The sequence below is a fragment of the Cryptotermes secundus genome, unplaced genomic scaffold (genome assembly GCF_002891405.2).
Source record: "Cryptotermes secundus unplaced genomic scaffold, Csec_1.0 scaffold1799, whole genome shotgun sequence".
In the NCBI taxonomy this organism is placed as follows: Eukaryota; Metazoa; Arthropoda; class Insecta; order Blattodea; family Kalotermitidae; genus Cryptotermes; species Cryptotermes secundus.
The window spans coordinates 498,726-525,230 of NW_019721788.1; the positions used below are offsets into that span (position 1 = coordinate 498,726).

Sequence of the window (26,505 nt, forward strand, 5' to 3'; positions counted from 1 at the left end):
GAGATTCATAAATTTAGAAGGGCTATAAAACTGACTGTAGTATTATCGTGTGATATCACTGCAATCAACTTCATACAGAATTATATCCATTATCCTTCTCTCAAGGTTAAGTCCATATATAGGAGAAATTACTGGAAATTGTCAGTGTGGGTTTTGGCGTAACAGATTAGCCACTGATCAGGCCTTTTGCATTCTCATATACTGGAGGAAAGGTGGAAGTACAGTGAGACAGTACATCAGCTATTCATAGACTTTAAGAAAGCCTATGATTCAGTTAGAAGGGAAGTATTGTACAATAATCTCTTAGAGTTTGGGATACCCATGAAACTAGTTAAGCTGATTAAAATGTGTTTAAACGAAACGTATATTTAACTCCGTATAGATAAAAACATTTGTCTGATAAATTTCCTATCCAGAATGGCCTAAGAAAAGGAGATGTTTTATCGCAACTCCTTTTCAACTTTGCTTTAGAATATGACATTAGGAAGGTCCAGGAAAGCCAGGTAGGACACATAACTGATGATGTGAATCTATTGGAGATCACATAGATACTGTAACGACTTTGATCAACACATTTTCAGGCAACGGCTCCGTAAACACGTTCCAACTCGCAACAGTAGAAACTGTGTCTCAATAGACGAAAGTTACAGCTCATTGCTAGGCAGCAGTCAGCGCGCCAATGAACTAGCTAGGTAGCTATCACGTGACTTTAATTTTCTGTGTGATCTCCGACACGTAACAGTAGAACTGTTTTTCTGCGTTGTCCGTACCGCGGCTATACACGTATATGAGTAATGCGGGTCCACTTGCAGCTGAGATGAATTTTAGTTCAGTTCCGAGGTTCCAGGTTGATTGAGCAATAAATGGCAAGAAGACTTCATAGTGATTTGAAATGTTAATTATATGCTGAGATCATTTGCCAGGAGACGGCTATTGAAGATGGATAATTTTAGTGCGTGTGCAACGGTAAAATGAATGTGTGTAGAATAGCGATAGGTTTCTAATTGAATCTAATTAAGAGAACTTGTCACCGAGATGCCAATAAACCCAATCATCCTCTCTAGAACACGTTATTTTCATTACGTGTACCCTCATACATGTGGCAATATCGTAAAGAAAAACACAGAAGTTTTAATTGATGGTAGTAAGCAAGTTGGTCTATAAGTAAACGCAGAGAAAACTATGTATATGTTGCTCTCTCGTCACCAAAATACAGGGGAAAATCATAAAAGATCATAGTTAAAGATCCATTGAAAATGTAGCACAGTTAAAATGTTTCGGAACGACAGTAACAAATCAGATCTTGATTCAGGAGGAAATTAAGAGGAGCGTGAATTCGGATAATGCTTGCTACCATTCAGTCCTGAACATTTTGTCTTCACGCCTTCTATCTAAAAACGTCAAAATTATAATATACCGAAATATAATTTTGCCTGTGAATTTGTATGTGTATGAAACATGGTGTCTGACTTTATGGAAGGATCATATACTGAAGGTAGGCCGCGTCATAGTTCAAGCGGTTAATCGCTGGCTTCTCATCGCAGCTGTCCGGGTTCGATCCCGGGTCTGGTTAAGTGGGATTTGTGGTGAACAAAGTGGCGCTGGGGCAGGTTTTCTCCGAGTACTTCGGTTTCCCCTGCCAACCTTCATTCCACCAGTTGCTCCACAATCACCCTCACTTATCAGCTGGGGCTGGTACAAGAGGCCAGAAGTGGCCGCAGTACAAGGGACTTAGTCCCAACCCATTAGCAATAAAAGAAAAACTAGACTGAAGGTGTTTGAGAAAGCGCGCTGAGGAGAATATTTGGACCGAAGGGAGTTGAAATGAAGGGAGGTTGGAGAAAACTGTGTAATGAGCTTCATAATTTGTACTCTTCACAAAGTGTAATTAGAATGATCAAGTCAAGGTGTACGAGGTAGGCAGGGCTTGTAGCACGAATGGGGAGAAGAGGAATGTATATACGTTATTGGTGGGAGAGCTATAAAGAAAGAGACCACTAAGAAGAACAAGACGTAGATGGTTGGATAACATCAAAATGGATGAGGTGGTATGGACTGGATCTATCTGGTTTAGGATAGGGACCAGTGGAGGGCTCTCATGAACACTTAAATGAATTTTCAGATTCTACACAATGCCAACGTTTCCAAGCCTTACAGCAAGTGTGTGGTCTGCTGCATCCACTGCTCCTTTAAGCGTACTGCTTCCAGCCGCACGCTGAGAAAATCATTATCTCTCATAGGCGATGCAGTACATTCCATCTCAGAGGATAATACGTCCGTATGTCTATTATTGATAAGAGAGTGTTCATTTACATTATCCCTCGTAAGTTCCTCACAGTTATCACACTACTATATGGACGCATCAGCAGACGTGTTTACATTGTAATCTGACGCGCAAAGCTCACTCACAACGACGAATAAGTTTTGTCTCTCGTAAAATGGGGCTTGTCAAGAAACAAAGTTAATTAGACCTTTCAGAAAGGTCACGTTGAGCAAACTAATCGATGGCCTGGAAACCTTCATTCTGAAATCAGTAAATTAGTCAGATCAGCTCCCGTCCTGAGCATAGTGGAAAGCTCATTGAAACATTTTTTTTTCAAGCAGAGGAAGATTCAGATACTGAAATTATCAGCTTTGAAAGTTTTTCCGCCTGCTTACTTTCAATTTGAAAGAAATTCGTTGGTCCGACAAACTTCTCTCCAATTTATCAGGGCATGTGCTCACAAAATCAGATGAATCTGTTCATAAAACAGGGAGTTGTTTTGCAGTAGCTAATACTGTGTTTAATTTGGACATGGTACTTGCAACTGAACTTGCAGTTCACCCGCCATGGGTTCTAAGTTCTCGTGAAGGATTCGATTTATGTTAGACAAATCAAAACCGTTGACACCTCATGCAACAGACATATAAACTAGGCTTTTAAAATATCTAAAGGAAAGAAAGAAAGACAGAAAGAAAGAAAGAAAGAAATAAAGAAAGAGTTTAAAGGCCGACAAAGCAAATAGTACGATAGTGTCCACATAAAAGACGTTATTCAGCCTAGTAGAACCAGAGGGTTTATGAATTCTTACATGAGAATCCAAAGTCGCAGACTGAGACAAAGATATGAAACGTCTCGCCAAGCACATCTGTCCTTCCCGCTGTTTTGAAAAACGAGCTGAAGCTATACCACAGTAAACCACGTCACCGCTATGGAATGCCAAAGACACATAAACCTGACGTCTCTCATAGATAAATGGTTAGCTCTAATGTCAGTTCCTGTTTCGTTCTTTCAGAATTTCTCTACAAGATCCTAGGCTCTTTAATTCGGCAATAGACTATGTTAAGATGTCAGAACCCTTTATAAAACCAATTAAGGAAATTAATCCCCAAACAGGAGGCTGTCCGGTTAGTACGGAAGTAGTCAATCTCTTCACTGAAGTACCCGTGGAAGAACTTCCACATGTCATCAGAAAGACGCATAATATGGATCATTCTCTCTGACCGCTCGCCTCAGTCGGTAGGAAAGGTCACGGAATTGTTCGACATTTGTTTAATAACTTCGTGTGTCCAGTTTGAGGATAAATGCTATCAGAAAAATAGAGAATTACAGTGGGGTTCAGTGTTATACTATGTCTACAGAACTTAGTTAGTTATTGGACAGGGTGGGTTTCCCCAGGCACTTAGACCTGTATTGGTCCATTGTGCTTCCCTCTATGATTTCTACTAGTCTCTATATCCTACCGGTACTGGTGCTTACCATCAGTCCCGCCCAGCCAGCGAGACCGGCTCTACTAGCTGAGAGGTATCTATAATGCTTCCCCCATCTACCAGAGGTATTAGAGACTGCTGTTGGGCGGGAAACGTCCGTAATTTGGCTCAGTGACCTCCTTTGGAGATATGAGGTTCTTTTACGTGTCGTAAAGCTACGACACGGGACCCACGGGTTAAAGTCCCCCCCAGAGGACCTGTTCCCTGAATTTTTCCGCCCTTAAAAATTCGACGACCTCCGCCGGGTATTTGAACCCGCGTACTACGAGTCATGAGGTGGAAACGTTACTTCTAGACTACGGACGCCGCTTTCTACAGAACTTAGTGGCATATATACGAAGTGGTTGGTAAAATATCTGGTGGGAGTGGTTTCAAGGCTTAGCAGCGAAGCAGAATATCCGAAAAACGATAATGCATCCTTGAAGCTTCAGATGCAGGACCTGTACCAGGAGACCACACGTATGCCACTGATGTGAAGAAAGGATTCCTGATCCATCGCAACAGATAATTTTGCTGCAAAATAATACAAGGATATTATAACGTGGATGGCCAGATCGTTGCTAGGTAACGGACAAGTGAACACCCCAGGGCCGAATACACGCAAGGCAACAATGATAAATGTGTCTCGATGTATTAGTGTTATTGCGAGTTGCTAGGAAACAGCGCATCAATGAAGACGCTGGCTAGGAATCGCCTGGTTTGTTTTCCGTGTGTTCTCCCTTTGCAACAATAAAACTGGATTTTCGGTGCGCGGTCCATGTCGATCCTCTATAAGGAGCAGTTAAGTCCGGTTCAGCAGTCCTAAGTTGGAGGACTCGAGGTTTTCGTCAGGAAGACGTCTTTCAAGGCAGTTCAGTAGTTGATGTGTTAGCCTTGAAAATGTTATAATTGTTTGTGTGTGTCATACATGCAGCAATTTTGAAAGTGTAATAACGAATTGTAGTTACGACGTGTGAAATTATCCAAAAAACTTAGCTATCAAATCCGGAATCCACTATTCACTGTCGCGTTACCAGAATACACGGAACAATATTTTAGCTTCGGGGGCGACAACACTAGTACCACGGCATTCTAGCATCAGTTAACATGCAGCCTTCTCACAGTTTACTATCTGGCTCCTCCATTATGACAGGTGGAAACACAGCTGATGAAGGTTTTGTAGCTGTTCTTGGGGGGGGGGGAAGAGGTCATTCTTCTGCTGCCGGTCACGGTAGCCGAGCGGTCTAAGACATGTACTATCTTCGCTCTCTTGGAAACCGGGATCCTGGGTTCGAATCCCACTCAGGGCATCGATGTTTAGTTTATGTGTGTGCGTTTTTCTGTGTTTGTGTAGAGGTAGAGGCCTTGCGACGAGCTGATCACCAGCCCAAGGAGTCCTACCGAATGTGTAAGATCTAGAAAAACCGAAGTGAACGGAGAAGTTCATGGAGGTAGGCCTAGGCCCACTTGGGCTGTAGTGCCAAGGAAAAAAATAATATTCTACTTCGTATTCCAGTTTACCAGATCCCTCAAAGAAACCCAGAACTGTGACTGGAATTAGAAACGGTTAATCTCTCTCTGTAATAAAAGGAGGCTGAGATCAAAAGGAGTTTTCTTTCCCTATTCTTTCGTGATGTAACATCAACTGATGTTGAGAAGTCTGAAAGGACCAGTGTTTCCCTACCATGCACCAAGTAAGAAAAAAGTAAAGCTATCCCTGCAACAGGCCGTGAAGGCCCATAGGGTTATGAGACGTTGAGGGTCCCACATTTTCTAGACAATCACAATTATCACAGTTGGCGGTAAGGTCGTCAGCCTTACGCGCCGGCCGAGCTTTACTCCCCAGGAAAATTATTTAATTAACTCCTGGTACTCATCTGTTAGAGGCTGAGTCGACCCCAGGGCCATAGTTCGGCTGGAAGGATTAGGCAAATTGAAAAAATTCCAATGACCTCATCGGGACCAGGTTAAAACCAAATTCATTTCATATGCCTTCGTATTTCAGTTTCAGAGGAATTTTATTTTGTTACTAATACAGGTGACTCGCCTAATGGCCGTTTAATCGTCTTTTACGGAGATTAAATCCCGACCAGATTTATTCTGCTGGCAGTTAAACTAAGTCCAGTCCTCCCTCTCCTGGTGAAGTCCGAACGCTGGACAGTATAGGCGATTCTGTGAATATTGAGGGAGGCCAGAAAAATGGCTCTGCTGCACTTGGTTGATCGCTAGTTCTCGTCATATTAACACAGGTCTCGCAACCAACCTTAACACTGATATCTGTGGTTTTGACATTTAATATTAATTGATGAATATAAAAAGGGATACGCAACAAGTCTGGACGCAAAATTTTGTCGCGTTGCATCGGACGATACGCAACGGAGATACGATACAGGGATACGCAACAAATCTGGACCCGGCTTAAGACATGTGACCCGTAGCTCAAGCTATCAGTCGCTGGCTTCCCACCTCGGCGGCCCGGGTTCGATCCCGGGTCTGGTCAAGTGGGATTTCTGGTGGACAAAGTGGCGCTGGGGCAGGTTTTCTCCGAGTATTTCGGTTTCTCCTGCCAATCTTCATTCCACCAATTGCTCCACAATCACCCTCACCTATCATCTGGGGCTGGTACAAGAGGCCAGAAGTGGCCGCAGTACAAGGGACTTACATGTGACGGTGGAGTACTTAGTGACTTCTCCTCCAGAATGCGCTACTGTAAACCCACGTACGATTTATAACCTTGTAACGAAATTGCATTGGTTGAAATTCCCACTTTGGATGATCTAAATTTGGTCAATGGTGACAATTGCTTTTCCCTTGATACTGAACCTGAGATTATTGTTAATTATTTCCCCTTCTTATGAAAAAAGTTAGTTATGAGAATTTTCATGTTAGTATAGTTTGGGATTCTAACGCTCCTGGCTTCGACTTCAAACATAGTCTATCTCTTCAACGCCGCCATTTTTACTTTAAACTTAGTTTTTTAGGTCTTCAGGGTTGTACACTAGGAAAAGAATTATGTTTACAGATACTCCAAAAGAGGAAACCCGGCAGTCTTTGCAGCAAACTGATGCCATTTATGTCGATGTTAGTAGTGCCTTTTACCTTGCCCTCACCCCAAGGTTAGTGATTTTGAATTTAACTGGTTTCATTTTACTTAACCAACAGACAGTCCAAGGTTCGCGCTTCTAGAACTACCTCGTCGCCTTTCTACGTATCCTCTGGTGTTCTTCAGGGATGTGGGCTGGGGTCTGCACTTTTCAAGATGTCTATTAACGGCTGATCTGATGCAATTAATTACTCTAAGTGTCCATATTTTAGATGTTACAAAATTTACCGTGCCATTAGCTCTCCTAAGAAAGTAATCTGGGGGCACGCGGTACAGTAGTTGGTTGAGGCACTACGCTACAAGCCGGATGGTCGCGGGTTCAAGTCCCGATGAGGTCATTGGACTTTTCTCAATTTACCTAATCCTTCTAGCCTCACTGTGGCCCTGGGGTCGACTCAGCCTGTAACAGAAATGAGTACAAGGAATATTCTTGGGGGTAAAGGGCGGACGGCGCGTAAGGCTGACAACCTTGCCTCCATCTATGAGCCGATTGTCTAGAAAAAGTGGGAACCTCAAAATCTCACAACCCTATGGTCCTCTGTTACAGGGATACCTTTACTTTTTTTTTTTTGTTTAAGACCATAATCTACTGCATTCTAATGTAACATTGATTCCGTACGATGCTGATGCAAGCCTAATAATATAAAACTCAACATCAGTAAAACTAAAATTATATCTTTCTCAAGAAAAACTAACGCGTTGATCTATGGATACGAACTTTGTCAATAGTTTTCACCCATACCTACTCTATTAATACAATATTATGTGAGGACGTCTGAGTTTTGCTTCACTTCTATAGACACGCCACCTCTATATATTCTTAATGTATTACGCCTAGAAAACCAAGATTAACGGCCGTGGGGATCCGTTGCGCTGACCACGCGACACCCTCTATCCGCTAAATTTGGCACTAACTTGCCGACAAGCGGAGGTCTCTCGGTCGGTATAGTTCGCTTGTGGACTACAGGCCACGGAGTTAATTAGGTATAGAAAACCGAAATTAACGGCCGTGGGGATTCGTTATGCTGACCACGCGACACTCTCTATCCGCTAAATTTGGCATTAACTTCGCCGACAAGCGACGGTCACTCGGTCGGTATAGTTCGCTTACGGACTAGAACCACGGATTTAATTTTGTTGTTTGTTTTTTATTAATTTGTTAGGACTAGTTCGCAGCTTAGCAATCTCCTTCCCACACCTCGAATGAATATACATATTGTATTATACACTATTAATATGTAAGCTTGCATACGTCTCTGTTATTTGGGATCCTGTTACGTCTACTGATGGGAACCACCTGGAACCCATCCAGCAGAAGTTCTGAACCATCTGTTTAAATCGTTTCATTTCCCATATTCATTAGATTTGTGATGATTTCTTTAGAACAGACGAAGTTCGCACCTGACGCAAGGAAAGGAATCATTTCTGTGCACTGTTCCCTATTCCTGGATGATGTTGGCCTGCTAGTTCCTGCTTGGTGTGTCAGAGACGTTTCTATATTCAATGTCTACACTTCTAGTAAGAGTTGTCCTTTAGCTAGAAGCCAGTCAGGCCATGTCTGAGCTACTTGCAAGCTCCCCATTTTATTTGGTATGGGGGCGGTCACCTGCCCAAGGAGTACCCGGAAAGGGGCAGTAGAACATCGATCGTTGAGTCAGTTGAGAGTTGCAGTTGTGAGAAGTGAGAACCTTGTAGCTGAATATGTGAACAGTCCGGGATCCCAGAGGAAGGGGAACGTCCACTGTTGAAGCCACTACCAAGCAACGGCAAGTGAAGGTTAAGAAGACTTCGTGTGTGCTATAGTTACAGTTATCTTTGGAATGTGTAACTCAGTAAGACTGCAGTAGTTATTTGGAGTTATATCCTGTAATCGTTCAATAAATCCTATTACCAAACCAAACCCCATCTAATCAATCACGTGACAATATATAAAGAGTGTATATGGATTGAAATGGATTCGCATGGCTTAAGATTGCAGCAATGTCAAGCTCTTATGAGGACAGTAATTAATTTTTGTGCTCTATGAAAGACTAGAAATTCCTTAATCAACTGAAGAATTTTTGTCTTCTCAAGAAGGACTTAATTTCTTACTATTATTACAACTATTGGGCATATTCAATACCACGCGCCAGCCACTATGCTACAAGCCTGAAGGTTGCGGGTTCAAGTCCCGATGAGGTCATTGGATTTTTTTAATTGACCTAATCCTTCCAGCCGCCCTATGGCCCTGGGGTCGACTCAGTTTCTAGCAGAAATGAATACCTGGAATATTCCTGGAGGGTAAAGGGAGACCGGCGCGTAGGGCTGAGAACATTACCTCCATCTGTGAGCCTATTGTCTAGAAAATATGGAAACCTCAACATCCCACAAACATATGGGCCTCCACGGCCTGCTACAGGGATACCTTTACTTTACTTAAAATACTTAGGCATATTCAATATTCTGATAAATCCTCTTCTTGTTTTATTTCAGTTGGCACAACTTCTACCAATGGAAGAAAATTTTCTACTTTTGTTCCGGTTTGATAATCCTTTGGAATCGAGTGTTGAATTTATGAAGGTAAGTCTGTACGAAATGAGTAATATTGTGAACAAAGTGTGGTATTTATATTATAATTATTAATGATCCCAGGATATTTATTATCCAGATCGTTTAATTTCTTGATTGACATTTTGGCGTTGCTGCTTGACGATAAACCTGCCTGATCATGTCACTTGCAGATCTGGAGGGAGTACGATACAGACGGCAGTGGTTACATAGAGGCGGACGAGCTCAAAGTGAGTATAAGTATGCCATTCCGAAGGCACCTAGCAGCTTCTTTTGCGTTTCTTTGCAATTTCGTCAAGTCCAGTGTGAACTCTTCTTATTATGCACTTCCGAAACACGTATACCCATATTTACCAAATTCAGAACTTTGGGTTTGAACTATACAAGGTGTACTTCGGCTCTACTCGGCACCGAGTACCTCGGTTTCCCCTGCCAATCTTCATTCCATCAATTGCTCCACAATCACCCTCACCTATCATCTTGGGCTGGTAAAATAGGCCAGAATTGGCCGCAGTACAAGGGACCTAGTCCTACCCCACTAGCAGTAAAAAAATTCCAAACTTTTCCTTACTTTCATTGAGACTCCAGGACAACACCTCAAACACCTTCCTCATTCTTTCGGATTATTTTTTCAATACTCATCTTACCAGACGAAGTTTTGTTCCTTGCGCTAATGATTGCTCCTTTAAACATCAAATAAACGGAATTACTGAAATATAATTTCTACTTTCGATGTTTAGACTCATCGTGTATTGAAGTTGATGAAAGATTTTGATCTGCTCGTGCATTACAGTCACCATTTTCAAGAAGACTGAGAAAGAAGATATTCTAGGTTCAGTATATGCTTGTAGATCTTGCAGTGCATTAGTCACGAAAGGATGTGGAAGTCAGGGGAAATTTTCTGGACATGTTTGAACTATTACTCATACAAGGGTAACCGAGACTGGCGGACCTGATTCCTTTTGGAAGCATTTCTTTTTTCAAGTAACTTTCCAAGCAAATATGGTGGATCTGGCATTTTCTTCTCACTGTATATTTCTTCGTAACATATTAGGGGATCTGGATACTGAGACTGGTACAAATACAGAAGAGTTTTGGTGTCTCTTATCAATCACACGACAATTTCATGCCTCACTTCATTGTCGGTAAGATGGCCACGAATCCCTGTGCCGCAGTACAGCTCGCGAAGAAGCCCACACTCCGCCGCTGCATATAGTTCCCGAGAGCTATGAACGGCTCCTACGCACGAATCGACTTTTTTATGGCAGAGTTATTTGCATGTTACAATATGTAATAGCTTTGATCTTATGTATAAATGTTCGTAATTCGGGAGCTTTTTTGTGTGTGCCTGCGTAAGCGTACCTACTTTAGTGCATATGTTTTTCTTTAGCGTCTGCGTACGTTAGTATATGTTAGTGTATGGGTGTGTGCATATGATTCTGTGCTTTTATGTATCCTCTTGTTGACATTCTTAAATTTCTTCATACGTGTATCGTCTTAAATATAGGTAGTGAAAAGTGTTCTGTATTTTATAAAATTCTGTCATGAAATCCATTTTTAAGTATATATGCAATTGTAATGTCGCTGCTTCTATCTCAGAATTTTGTATAAACAACGAAATGATGTGCATTTGCCTTAGTAATCCAAGCTTCAGTTTAGGTAAGGAATGTTGTACTAAGCCATGTCGAAATTTATAACTATCTCGTAGATTTACAGGATATAAAATATGTGCGTCTCTTTGTTTTCAAGAAGTTATTGTTTAGGTAAGCTGCATTACCATGTTCCAGAAATACAGAGAAATCAGCCGTGACACTGAAATACTCATTTTTAGTGTCATCTGAAGGTGTGTGCTTTTACGCTGTTGTTCTCTTGGACAGGCTTTGCCAGCTTCCTGTGCAATGAATACGACAGATAAAGCAGACGATGCGTGAAGCTGCTCACTGACCTTCATGTAGTTCTGAGCCTCTTCAGAATACGTGTAGCTTCACTCTCAGTTCACATTTGTTCTCTCAAGTCGTGAATCGAAGGTCTAACTTAAATGAGATTTCGGTCGTTTAATTCCAACAGCCTGACATGTTTATGTTTTGTTTTTTGTTTTTATTGCTAGTGGGGTGGGACTAAGTCCCTTGTACTGCTGCCACTTCTGGCCTATTGTACCAGCCCCAGATGATAGGTGAGGGTGATTGTGGAACAATTGGTGGAATGAAGATTGGCAAAGGAAACCGAAGTTCTTGGAGAAAACCTGCCCCAGCGCCACTTCGTCTACCACAAATCCCACTTGACCAGACCCGGGATCGAACCCGGGTCGCTAGCGACTAACCGCTTGAGCTATGGCGCGGCCCAAAATTAAGTGCCAACAACACGCGGTGTTCCCTAGCGGTCACCCATCCAAGTACTAACCACGCCCAATGTTGATCGGGCGAGAACCGGTGTTTTCAATATTGTATGGCCGTTTGCTTATGTTTTGGTACTATCAATATTACTGACATGAATTAGTACTGTGACATAATGGCTGAAAGCCGGAATATCGGAACGAGAAGAGGCGTCTATTGGTAGACAACCGCCGGTAGGTCATTGTTACATAACGGCCAGTAAAAAAAGACTACGACTCGGATGTTTTCTATGCGGTCCTTCCCGAGGTTATATAGCGAGATCCGTAGGGTAAAATGCCTCGAGAATATTCAGAGAAGTAGAATCCCATGTGGACGTGGGAACTTACACTTCCACCCTAGCCCTGCGAGTCGTAGGAGGCGACCAAAAGAGAATCCAATGTCTGGGGTATGACAGGGCCGCACTATTCTTGAGGGATATAAGTAGGGAATCTGACCCTCCAAGTTTGGGGAGTCTCGAATCTGAGAGAGTAAAATGTGGTCATGAGTCCTGAGGGACTCGGACCTGAGAATGAGAGTGCTGACGAGGAACAGCATTTATAAAGGACTAACCCATCCTCTCGTCAGAGAAGATGTTACATAAGAGCTTTGTCGCCAAGACGAACTTATTGGCGATAAACTGCCAGTCGTAAAAATAATTCTGTTTCTGACTCTGGATCTGGCTCTGGCTCAGAAATACCTCCGTGTAATCTTCGACAAAATTGTTACATGGCGGCTGCACTTGGAAATAGATGAAGCCAATGCCATCAGAACATTTATCAGAAATTATCAGTCTCAATAACATGCTATATGTGCTACATGAACCCTTGAAAAGGGTCAAGCATATTCATAAGAGGCAAATCCATCTTCTTGTCAGAGAGGATGTTGCACAAGGACTAAAACGCCAAGAGTGCTCAAAGTGAATATAAGTTTTAATTTGAAACTTGAAGGGTGGGGCGGGGAGATTGCAAGGAAAATATAATTGACATCTCTATACTGTGCAACAGTCCTGAGGTTTATTTTCTTTGCCAACTATATAATGTGTTGCTCTGCAGTGTATAATCTGTACTGCTAATGCGATAGACAATAGATCTGTACCTACGAGTTCAATGAGGATTATAAAGTTCTGTGTATCATATTGGGTTATATTCTTGTTGCTTTTCTGCGAATCTGTGGAAGTCGAGTACTGCGGTCAAAGTATGAAATATTGGAGGATATTATAAATTCAAAGATTGCAAAGGATATACTCGACAATATACTGCATGGAACTGTAAGCGCAGTTCTTTGAATTGTATTGAACTTACTTAGTATAGGAATAACGTAATTGAAATTAGTGGAGGACTCGCATACCGAATTTTATCAAAATATGTAAACTGTTATAGGATATGATTATAGAATGTGATGGTAAGGATTGGATTGATCTGGCTCATGTAGGGACCAGTGGAGGGCTCTTGTGAACACGGTAATGAACCTTCGGGTTCCATAAAATGCTGGGAAATTCTTGAGTGTCTGCAGATTTGGCGGCTCCTCAAGAAGGGCTTAGCTCCATAAGTAAGTAAGTAAGTAAGTAAGTAAGTAAGTAAGTAAGCGAGTCTTTTATTTGTGTTCTGTCTTTTTAGAATTTTCTGAGGGATTTGCTGAAGGAAGCAAAGAAGATCAACGATGTGTCTGAAGACAAACTCATAGAGTACACGGATACTATGGTAATTATAGAGTTCCTCATTATATACATTAGTTTCTTTCAAGTGGTGTTACGCATCTTGTCCTTATACCAACACAATGCTGTGTACCACCTTTCTATAAATGAGACTTTGGAGACAGAATCATAAGGTTTTGACAGTCACATGTTGTAGTTAATTGTATACCAGTACCAACATTTAGGCATGTTAGTTTCACATTAGTTTCGTGTCTGGATTTGGTCTGGTTAGTTTGTTAATGATAACGAATAATTAGTAGAGTTGAGTTAATTTTAAACAGTTCATGAATGAGTTCAAAGAAAATTTTAGTACCCCAAAGAAAAGTCCCGAACCATTAACCCCTTTCATTACGTGGAAACAATAATAATTGTAATAAGGAACATAACATTTATGTTGTTTCAAACATTGCATCAATGCGTTTATTTTGAATTCAGCCATTAAACTTATCACTTATTCTCTACCACAGACAGGACAAATTACGGCATGAAGCGATATTCAAACTTATTGCTGTTATGGACTTTTCTTAAATTATAATTTCTCCTACGTAATAGAGAGAGAGTATTGTACTCACAGGGAACTACGTAACGACACATCCAGGATATGTATCTCGGATCAGAAAAGCAATAAAAGTGTACGAAATTTTGGTCGGGAAACTTCTTGGAAGATGGAACACATGGGAAGATAAATTAAAAATTTCTTTTAGGATACAATTTCCGGTAATATGGGTAGAGAATTAACTGGCTCACATTCTTATTCAGTGATGGCTCTTTGCACTAATGCTATTCAGCACGTGACTGGAGGGTTAGATGATTAGGTTTAACCGTTTGCAATTTGAAATTCGTTAAATTAATATTTAAGAATTTCTTGGCAAACATAACTGCTTCACCATTACAAATAACGCTGTATAAGGAAATAAACAATGTTTATTATGCGAATCATATGAAATATATAAATATTTTCTGTGGGCACAGTAGGTATATAGAAACCAATGTCTTTAAACTGTTTATGGCCTGTAGTTATTTCCATGTAGTCCAAATGGTAATTTTGATGTTGTTCCAGCTCCAAGTATTTGACTCCAACAAGGACGGGCGGCTTCAGTTGTCAGAAATGGCCAAGTAAGTAAAGGTCTGCTTATACTACGTACTAATTTTCCAAGAAGAATTAAAATGCATACTTTTGCACTCTTCAACTTTCTTTTCAAAATGTCACCACTCAGTATATAAATCTACAAAATTACAATTCTATACTGTCTATACCTTTGTTAGATGTTACCAATTTTTACTGGGCATTTAATCCACAGGAGAAAGTATTATTAAAAAAGTATGATTTATGTATTTGTGTGCGTGCGTTCTTGCGCTCCCCACCAACAGCATAACTTATTCTGAGTATATCGACGATTTTCAGGATATTGAATAGTAAGAAACACCAACTTTATATATTTTCTTAATTTTGTCTTTAGTGACTTACAATATGCGAATAATTTCTTATATTGAATCAACGCCAATGTCTCGTACATTCTTGCGTTTTTTGAAGGATACCCTCAACAGCATTTCTCTTTTGCAGACCACCGACTCCTATTATTTTGTTAAACAGTTGTTAAACAGTTAAACAGAAGTTATGATCTTTATACACTTACAACGTAATATTAATTACTAACCAAAACGTTTTTCTTTTGGGGGGGGGGATTAGAACGCTAGCATGATACCGTAATAGGCCACCGGGCGAAAGATGTTGAAGACTTATGATTGTGAAGATGGTGATTGTATTCCATTATTTACTAAAGCACGTACGTATTTAACAGCCCAAAGACCAATTATAAAGTAACTACAAGCCAAAAAGAAAACAAAGCAAACACATGCATACAAATTAAAGAAAAATTAGGCCAATTCGTATCATTTAGACCAGGGGTCTCCAAACTTTTCGAACCGCTGGCCACATTAGGTAATTCAGCACTTTCAACGGGTAGGATGAAATGAGAAATAACTAGGTATATGAGTTTTATTGAAAGCACAGAATTTCATAAACTAAATACAAAGTACGTGAGAATAAATTATCGTGTATTAATGACAACAGACAGTAGCAGCAAATGCTCGTATATTCATCACAAATCATAATAAAACAATTAATGTGAATGATGGAACCCTTTTTGCATTCTTAAAAGCTGATTAAATTGAGGTTCAAATGTTGAAAACTAATAACAAGTAGCGACTTTAAATGTTCATTGGATAAATTTGCTCTGTATTTCGACTTGATGTACTTCATCTGGGAAAAAAGTCTGTTCACGCAGATACGTCGTCCCAAAAATGGAGATAAATTTACAAGCAAATTTCTTTAAATTTGTAAATTGCTCAGAGTTCAGAAATTTATAAAATTCGATCAAATTACCTTCCTTGTATTTGTCTTTAATATAATAATTTTCCTGAAGTTCAATAATTTCCGTTTGAATTTGACATCTGCAGCATCACAGTCAAACGGATTTTGAAACAATCTAATTTCCTGAGTTCTGGAATCCAAATCAGCAAATCGCTTCCGAAATTGTTCTTTCAAATCTAAAATGACTAAATTTGCAAACGAGGAAGGAAATTCTGCTTCACCCTTTTTATGCACCTCTGCACAGTATAGCATATGAACATAGTTACAATTTTTCACTTGGCTTTCCAGAAGTATCAACTTTGCTCTGAATGCCTTGATAAGTGCAAATAAGTCACAGACTAAGTTAATTTCGCCCTGCAACTTTAAATTCAAATGATTCATACGGTTTACCAGATCAGCAAAACTGCTAATTTCCAAAGCCAATTGGTATCTGATAAAAGTGGTTCGTGATGGTTTTTTTTCGGTAAGAAATATATCAGTTTCATTCCTGAGCTGAAAGAAGCGCGAAAGAACCTTTCCACCGCCAAGCCATTGAACTGCAGTATGATATGTCAGGTCAATAAGCTCGGAATCACATCTACCAGTACTCACTGGAAAATTAGTTCAATTGGCGCATTTCTGCACAATTCTTTCGCGGGCCGGATAAAATCACATCGCGGGCCGCATGTGGCCCGCGGGCCGTAGTTTGAAGACCCTTGATTTAGACAATAATACAAAGTCAGTAAATGCAGTCATACAAATCATTATGCAGTGAGAAAGATATACGATATAGTATATATATATATATATACGTAAAATTTAAAGTTTTACCTGTGCTTAATTAATTGAGCACGAAGCCATGAAGACATATGGGAGAGTGGAGGTATAGCTCCACCATTCTTGACCTCGGCATTAGACAAAGGTGAGTGGTCAGCTGCAATCCCCAGCCGCTTTACCCCCGGGGAAAGAGCCCCGATGCCTATTGGATAGGAGGCCGGGTGGGCTCCAAAGCCGGTCTGCATGCCACATAAAAAAGAAAAATCTTTTCTGCCGGGAATAGAAACCTGGACGTTCAGCCTTTAACCCATCGCTATATCTACTGAGCTATCAGGGCTACAATTAATATTTTAACAATTATGAAAGTACCACTGTAAAATGTGATTTAGAGAAAGGTTTTGTTTTAAATACGTCAACGTCCTTACAAATACCATCGCGTAACAGAAGGAGAGATTTTACGCGAAGAACAGACAACATAGAGGTCCCTGATGCACCAAGCAGTATCTCGAGGACTAGAGTTTCTATAAGAGGACGACATTTAGTACCAAGGTGAACTGAATGAGGAATCCATTCTTACGTAATTCTTGCAATTTTAACTGCCCTAGAGCATAAGCATAGAGTTTCTATAAGAGGACGACATTTAGTACCAAGGCAAACTGAATAAGGAACCCATTCTTACGTAATGCTTGCAATTTTAACTGCCCTAGAGCATAAGCATATCTGAAATGGACAAAGAGAAAGAAGCGATTAATACAAAGGGCGGCTATATTCTGCCGGATGCGTTCCAGTTCAAGGTGGTAGTAGTAGTAGTAGTAGTAGTAGTAGTAGTAGTAGTAGTAGTAGTAGTTTAATTCTTTGTATATTTACGTGTGTACACAGCAGCCCAAAGGAAATTGTAAAGTAAGCACAAGCGAAGGGAAAATAAAATAACCTAACAGAAAATGAAACGGGGCAACATGTAGCACTTTGACAATAATCATTCGAACATAGTGTTAATAATAATACTGCTACGTATATCGGTCCATAACAGCACAACTTATAAATAAACTTTCCTGGCTTTTTTATTAATGGTTCCGGTATGTGTGTACCTGTTCTGGAATATGCTTTTAACGTATGATTTTCTTAACAATATTTTTCTACATTATGGAAGGAAGTGGAATTCTTCCTTTTTTATGATAAGCGATAGTAATCTGTTAGTAATTACAGATCAGTCTCTATTCTTAGTAAATTTTTCAAGTTTTGGAATTTGTTATTCATTACCATGTGCCACATTACTTGAAGTTTAAATTAAATCCCACCAACAAGATTTCTCGAAATCTAAATTTGTCATCGTCAATTTGATACTGTACTTCTTCATAAACTTGCGGGATTTTTGTTCATTATTTACATGCGTAATAGTTGTGTTGAATTGTCTTCCCCCCGCTCAAACTTGGGATCATGGGTTCGAATCCCACTTGAGGCATGGATATTTGTGTTTATTCTGTGTTTGTGTCGTCCTGTGTGTAGGTAGCGACCTTGCGACTGGCTGATCCCCCGTCAGAGGGATCCCACTGACAGTGTAAAGGGACCAAGGCACTGAAAAATCAGGTCCAACAGAAGGCTGTAGAGCCGTAGACAGAAGTAATTTCTTAGTTATATAACAAATATGGGCCGCTCCATAGCTCAAGCGGTTAGTCTCTGGCTTCCCACCGCGGCGACCCGGGTTCGATCCCAAATCTGGTCAATTGGGATTTGTGGTGGACAAAGTGGCGCTTGGGGCAGGTTTTCTCCGAGTACTTCGGTTTCCCCTGCCAATCTTCATTCCACCAATTGTTCCACAATCACCCTCACCTGTCATCTGGGGCTGGTACAATAGGCCAAAAGTGGCCGCAGTATAAGGGACTTAGTCCCACCCCACTAGCAATAAAAAAATATGTAACAAATATAAAACATCTTTTTCGTATTTCTGGAATTCTTGCGTCCAATTTAGGAGTTCTCTGTGGAATTCCACATAGATCCGTTTTGTGGCCTCTGGTTTTCATAATTGAATTATGCAATGGAACTTTTGGTGAAGACGTCAAAATTTTGTGTCGTTAAATTTCCTGCCGATTGCATTCTAACATAGTTTTCCGGGCCTGTTCTTTCTATACAAGGTTGATGCATGTTTGTGGGTTCGTAAAACTCACAATTAGTAAAGCCAGAATTGTTTGTTTCTCAAGAAAACTAATGTTTTTTCCATGACCAGAAATTTGGTGACATCTCTATAAATTCTACTGGCTCTATTTAAGACTTGGGAATATATTTTGCTCTTAGAGGCAATTTCCAATATTGTGGCGATTACATATGACCACATTAGCTTAAGGTGTTGTGTCCAGTTCGCACTGTAAACTTGTCTTTCCACCTTCCCTCTTTATTGATGTTACAGTTTATCTTCATTGTATAGAAGTTATAATACGCCCTTGGTATTTTGAATTGCTTTGCGTTTACTGATGTCAACAAGCTCTAACACATTCAGCTGGAAGTTTTCAGAGTTGCTATAATCATCTTTTCACTGTGTCTTGTAAAGTTACTTTAATATTTTAGATTACTTAAAATTGCATATAGCGTGTGACAGGAGGTATCGGCTTCATGTGTCCCGTTAATGTTTACCTTGGTTTTAAAATTGTCCCTTCTGGATTGCAGAATGTTGGCCTCCGAATACCTCAGAGTTCTTTCCTGTGCTAAACACTGGTTCATCTTGCAAGAATTATCCATATACTATTTAGGATTGGTGGTTCTTGCAACGGTGGTTATGAAGTACTGTTATCCGGGATATGACGCCCTGTAGTCCCTTGAAAATCAACCAAAAATTTCGATGGAACATGTCACCTCCATTTACAGAGTCGAAGAATATATCAAGCACCTGTTAGTGCTCGCTTCTTATTCCTCGACTGTGAATAAGGAGGCGATATGTTCCTCCGAAACGTCAGTTGACTTTCAGCGGACTGCAAGGCATTATATCCCAGAAGGTATACCTGTTCTATCCCTATAATAGGTTCGCATCAGTTGCTAATACTCGAATGGTCTGCAGAAACATGAATGTATTCAGAAAACCAATTGTTTCTTAATTATATTTTATATCATGCATGGTACTCGCACACTCTTATCCATTAAGTTGCCTTATCGGTGATTTAGTTTTTTTTTTCAATATAAGCATATATAAATAATCCCTGGGGGGGGATAGGAGTGTGAGGTTATTGATATATCAATAAAAGTACTTAGGTAAGTCAATAAGTAAGTTACAAATGGATATAGAACTTAAACAAATAAGAATACTGATTTGAAAAAACGCCTTTATTTCTCAACATAATCTCCCTGTACATTGAGGCACTTGTCCTATCATTTCACAAGCCCCTGAAAACCAGCAGCATAAAATTCTTTGGGCTGCTGTCGGAACCAGGCGGTGACTGGGATCACGAAGGCACACTGGTCACCGTATTCCAGCCTGAAGGACAAACCGTAAATGCCGACTCCTACTGTAACATCCTCAGGAAACTTCGTAAGGCCATTCAACGGAACCGACCAGGACTCCTCACCAAAGGCGTGTTGCTCTTGCATGACAACGCGCGTCCCGATACTGCCAACAAGACAAATGAGACGTTGCGAATTTTCAAGTGGGACGTCCTCGAGCATCCTCCGTATAGCCTCGACCTTACTCCAAGCGCCTTCCATTTGTTAGGCCCTCTTAAACATCATCTTTCGGATGAACATTTTCAAAATAGTACTCTTATTTGTTTAAGTTCTATAGTCATTTGTAACTTACTTATTGACTTACCCTCGTATGTTAACAGTTACATGCCTGACGAAGGTGAAAGGAGTTCCAATTATATCTGTTAAATTTGATAAAGCAGTCGGAATCTGTGCTGGTATAAATTTTGCATAGAAACATATACCTAAATTACATAATTGTTAACTAAAATATATATAATCTTTTATCATCATTATATACATTATATCATCATTATATATGTTGTATTTGTTGCAGTTGTTTGTATTTCTATGTAATTGTGGTAGTTGTTAATCGTATTTGGTTTCTATTCATTGTGGTAGGATGTCCTTATTGTTGTGTTTTGTATATTGTGTTTTGTTTGAACGTGTTGTCACTTAGTGTAATGTGTGTTACTTGTCTGTTGTGTCCTATTGTGTACTACTGCCACCGGGCTAAAACCCAATTGCAGCATAATAAATAATATATATATATATATATATATAATATTTGAATGGAAATAATGTTCCCCAGAACTTACGACGTATTAACTCTTTCTATATCTTCCTGCAGATTGCTGCCTGTGAAGGAGAATTTCCTATGCCGGCAAGTCTTCAAGGTAAGTGAGGTAACGTGAGCAACGATCTACATATGAGTGTACATCACATAAATGTACAGTGAGCTTAACAAGTCTGTAGTTCCTTGGGACATAACTGTTTTTCTCTCTTCTGCCGCATATCTGTTCACTTACGCAACTCACAGTATGACAATAATGTATTTGTATTGTTCCGGATTCCTTCCATAGCAGCTGTGGTAACCATTGTGTGCGTCTCTTTCTCTTTCACTATGTGCATCTCCTCTATGGGATGTTGATGTCAGTAATTATCAGTGTATGGTTTGATTCACAGTAAACGTAAGTTTGAACGAGGAATATCTCGTAGGAATACGAAACTAGCGACGTCATACAACCTTAAGTTTTCCTTAGCCTACTTTCCTCACGCAGAGAGACTGACGTTTAGTGTCATTATGTCCGTATTTCTGTAGGCCTTAATGACTTCCGAAACAAACATCGCGCTATTTTTTCTAAATAATTTTAACGACAACCTTTAGGTTCTTCCAAACGAAGGAGACTTTGCATTTTCGATATAGAAAGAAAACAGGGAATATAAATTCGTGCCTGGAGAAAGTTTTGAACACACGAACCCAGTATACGTCTTAACATCATACAGCAAGACTTATAGACCTTGTAGACCTTCCTCCTGTTCCGTGCACAGTGACTGAAAAACTGCAAGTCTTACGCTGCAATGCCTCAGCTCACCAGATTAGTCCACTTCATTTACCTCTAGCTGTAAACTAGACACCGGAGGTGAAAGTAAGTAAGAGGCCGTGAAGGCCCATAGGGTTCTGAGACGTTGAGGGTCCCACACTCTCTAGACCAGCCGTGTCAAACATGCGGCCCCATAGCCACAAAGTGCGGTCCCTCAAATTTTATAGCTAATTGATATTAAAATCAATATTAAAATTTTAGTAGAATTTTTTTTTTTGTAAATACAATTTTCCAGAAGACAAGAAGTCTCACGCAGACATAAATAAGTAGGCTCCAGGAAATTCAATGTTTTGCTATTTCTAACATAATTTCTTGTGTAATCTCTCTTTTTACATATTGAAAAGTTGTTTGATACTTGTCAAAAATGGCATTCTCTTGCTTTTTAAAACTGTAAGATATGTGACTGTAGGTAATTATATTGAAATTATTCCTAAATAATAAATAGAATTAAATTTCCTTGTATCAAAATCTAATGTATATTTCTATTTTGAAGTGCGGCCCTGGACTATTATTTATAGGGGTGAGGTGGCCCTCGGTACAAGTTGAATTTGACATGCCTGATCTAGATAATCGGCTCAAAGATGGCGGTAAAGTTGTCAGCCTTACGCGCCGGCCGCACTTTACTTCCCAAGAAAATTATTTAATTAATTCCTGGTACTCATTTCTGTTAGAGGCTGAGTCGAGCCCAGGGCCATATTGCGGCTGGAAGGATTAGGTCAATTGAAAATAATTCAATGACATCATCGGCCGCGGCCTTCCCGGCTTGTAGCATAGTGCTTCAACCAACTACGCTACAGTGTATACGAAATTATAAATCAAATGGTGAATATAATTCGGAGACAAATGACGGATATGCTCTTGTAACATTTGTATTTTTCTCCCCTTAAGCAAGACGAATCCCTCTCGTTCGTAAGTCTGACTTTTAAATGTTTCTCTTTACTTATAACGTGTTTCTGTGCCAAACAAATAGGTGCAGACTTTTGCTATTTTCTTCTTCCCTTCTCATACAACTTGAAAATCATCGCGCTCCTCTATGTCCCTCGTTATACAAGTATCGCTGTGTGTTCCTACGAAATATTCAAAGCAGTTTGTGAACTTTGGAATTGGAGTGGTGCAACTCTAGGCAACTTCCACTTGTTGTTGTCTTTCCTACAGAATATGACTCGAGTTAACCGCTTCTAGACTTTCAAATTTTCCTGTTCCAAAATTATCTTCAGTCCCAAAAGTTTTGATTACTATATACTTTCTAATGATTACTAAGTACAGTATGTTATGTAGGATTCTATATAAAAAAATGGTATCTTAGTTGCGGTACGTCTGCAGATTAATGACAACATGGTTACAAAATACTTTCAGCCACCTTAAGCTCTAAGCGTGCCATCAGAGTCTTCAGACTTGGAGAGAACAGCTGCTCAAATACCATTTTGCTCAACATAAATCCCACATGGAAACCTGGAATTGAACCCAACCGCCTGAAGCATGGGACTGTCTACTCTTTTCTGCATCGCCATAGTGAATGACAAAAATCTGATAAGGTTAAAACCTTCTTAAAATTTTATTACACCAGACACACTGTAGAGATTCTCAAACTAAAACGATGATTCCCTGGAGCGTGGTTTATGGTATTATTTATCAGTATAAATGGAAAGACTTTATGATTTAATGGCCAGAAAGGTGGCAGTCTCATCATGGTCTTTCTCTTTTAAGCATAAATCGCATATCAAATGACGAGGAAGTAAATTCGGTTACTCTTGAAAAACAGTAACAAAATAAATAACAATGCATTATTTTAAAGACGAGTACATGAAGGACAAGCAATTAAGTTATAATTAATAAATCTGTAAGCTTTCATCGAAAGGTTTTGATTTTGCTATCCACAAATAGGACGGTTCACTTTTATAAATTATTTACTTCCCTAGATGAACCCAACTGTAGATCCAGAGATGAGGCCCCAAATTATTTGTGGGGTTGTGAAAACGTACAGCCTAGTCGAACCATCGCACACTTCTCAGGCCCAGGTCGACGGGAACGGATCTGTGGTTGAATGGTGACTGGTAGGGGAGAACCAAAGAACTCGAAGAAAAATCTGCCATAATGTCACTTTCCACACCAATAATTATGAAAAGTACTGTTCTGAAATTAAATTGAACAAGAGCCTCTGATGTGAGAAACAGACGAACGCCAATGTAAGCCATCGCATGGCTCATATATATTTGGATCTAAAAAGGGAATTAATTATTCTTTTATATTTATTAATAAGGAATAATAAAATATATATTAGCCTGTAAGGGGTTACGCTTTAGCATAGTTGATTGAGGCACTATGCTACAAGCCGGAAAGTCGCGGGTTCGAGTCCCAACGAGGTGGAATTTTTTCAATTCACCTAATTCTTCCAGACGCACTATGGCCCTGGGGTCGACTCATCCTCTAACGGAAATGAGTACCAGGAATCTTCCTGGGAGTAAAGGGCTGCCGGCGCGTAAGGCTGACAACTTTACCGCCATCTGTGAGCCGATTGTCTAGAGGATGTTGGAGCCTCCACCTCTCACAACCCTATGGGTCTCCACGGCCTGTTACAGGGATAGCTTTACTTCTTATTCGCCTGTAAAATCGTTGAAATAATTCCAGCATACATGTTAGAGGATGAGAACACGGCCTCCCATATGCATTACAAATACAGAAATTGAAACTAAGCCAAATACGGCCACTTTAAGGAACCCATATGGTCCCGTTGCATTAACTTATAACTTATATACAGAGATACTTCAGTCTCAAATGCATTTATTCCTCTTCACTACATATTTCGGCCTACCTGATCTTCATCAGGCAATGATTTTCGTTATTGATAATTTTACACATTTGATAGTTGTTCAATTTTACTTACGCCTGTTGTTTAGTACAGTTCTTACGGATGTCGTTGGAATTATTATTATAATTATTATCCGCAATATGTAAGAATATATTATTTGATATTATTCGTTATGTTTTTGTGTTTGTACGTTAGTTTCATTTCGTACTTAAATGCTCCATTAGTTTTTATATTTCCACGGTGTTGAATTATTTGAGTGTGTCACTTATTGTTGTGAGAGGTCAGTGTCACTGCTCCCGCTTTCATATCTTTACTGAGGAAGGGGGGGGGTTGCACTATCTGCCTTAAAGTTCGTGTAATATTTCGAATGTGAAGTTGTATGTATATATGTATGTATCATTCATATGTAAGTTATCTTTACTGATTCTAGAAATGTTATTTTTCCAATGTAATTAAATTAACAGTAATGAAAATTTTAACACAACTCACATTACACAATAAAGAAAACACGGACTCCGCAGGAAAGAAAGAGCGAGAGAACATAACAACGTGCAGTGCGCTCAAATATTTTTTTAGGAAAGAATGGCGACAAATGGAACGACATTGACATGTTTTAATTTGGAACTAGGTCATTTTAAATGCAGTGAAAAATACAGGGTAACGGCTTTAGTAAGATAAACACTTGTCTGATGGTGGCCGGGTACGGCCGAAACTTGTAGCAAAGGTAGAGGTAAAAAGGTGTAACAGGCCGTGAAGGATACCGCAAAAAGGAGGTGTAAATTTAAAAAAAAATTGCATTTGGGATACACGTATATGTGTGTATAAGTGACCAATACGATATTTTCTTATATGTCACAGTGGCGTAGTTCATCATTACTATCTGCAGGAAACTGGTTTAGGAGCGCTGTGTTAACGCTTGAGAGCAAAGAATAAAATCTGTCTCTCTTCTGTCAGTCATAAATCTCCAAGCGTAGTGTCAGAGCTGTTATTGAAATATGATGATAATGATGATGATGATGATGATGGTGGTGGTCTTAAACATTCCAACAAGTACAATAACTTCAGATTTGTTTGATCTAGCACGACTCAAATTCTAAAGCGTTTATAAACTTAGGTTCATTAGGAATTAGAGGAAGTATGTGGCACTCTCTGACGTAATGAATCTATACATTTCTGTACGCTGTCTGTAGAATTTGTTACGTATATTTGTACGCTCTTTTATGTAGAAGTAAAATATAATTCTTTATCTCTTTCCAATTTCACACTTCACTCTGTAATCCAGTTAAAAGATACTACATAAGCAACTATTAAGGCTGTGCGGTGCAATTTCGAATCTTCACAGTGGTGCAACATTTCTTCGAATTAGTTTCACTACTGTCCTGGTTCATATACAGAAATTTACCTAATGGCCTTAAATAAAAAATTCCTTTTTATAAATATACTGTACAGCTAGAAAATAACACAGGACACGTGCTCTATTTTAATTGTGGTTTATAAATTGTGTTTACTGAATGATTTATTTAAGGACATCGTAAGCCATTTTACACACAATGTTTGTGAGATCCACGATCCATTCTCCCTATATTTATCAGTCTAAGGTGCGCCCTTTGTTTCTATCCACACTTGCTTTACAAAGCAGCACTCTAGTACAGGAGTTGACAACATCTTGGCACCGGCGACCAGCATTCGACTTCCACCTTCACAACGCGGGAGGCACCTCTGCCGCTTAACTCTATTTTCGGATTACAGCCTTTGTTTACTTCTTCCACTTACCACTCATCCCTCTCTCCCTGTCTCCTCCATCAACATTCAGTATATACAAAACATTCACTCTCAAGCTTGGCGGATTGCAGGTAAAGGTTAAATTAAATGTGCCAACTTTACTTCTGGCTGCTTTTTTTTGTTTCCCTCCTCCAATTCCTTTTGCGTTTCTTTCTAAAAATTCGTAGACGAAACTCACGGAAAGGACCCGCAAGCGGTCAGTTACCGATCCTCCCTCATTGCGATTCACTGAATTCAGTTGCACAAACTGACGCTTCCAGAATGGCCCTGCAGTCTACCCAACCCCTTA

General features: G+C 39.8%; 1 protein-coding gene across 4 annotated transcripts in view; it reads left to right on the plus strand.

Annotated features, from left to right (window-relative positions):
- LOC111861212 (calbindin-32) overlaps positions 1-26,505 on the plus strand; it is a 380,162-nt gene that overhangs the window by 332,986 nt on the left and 20,671 nt on the right. For 3 of the 4 annotated variants that reach the window (XM_023845604.2, XM_023845601.2, XM_023845603.2), the window contains exons 5-9: positions 9,305-9,391; positions 9,553-9,609; positions 13,368-13,451; positions 14,505-14,560; positions 20,872-20,917. In XM_023845604.2, coding sequence (XP_023701372.1) covers positions 9,305-9,391; positions 9,553-9,609; positions 13,368-13,451; positions 14,505-14,560; positions 20,872-20,917 — 330 coding nt within the window. Of the gene's footprint in view, positions 1-9,304; positions 9,392-9,552; positions 9,610-13,367; positions 13,452-14,504; positions 14,561-20,871; positions 20,927-26,505 lie in introns of all 4 variants that reach the window. The other variant, XM_023845602.2, reaches the window with a different exon arrangement.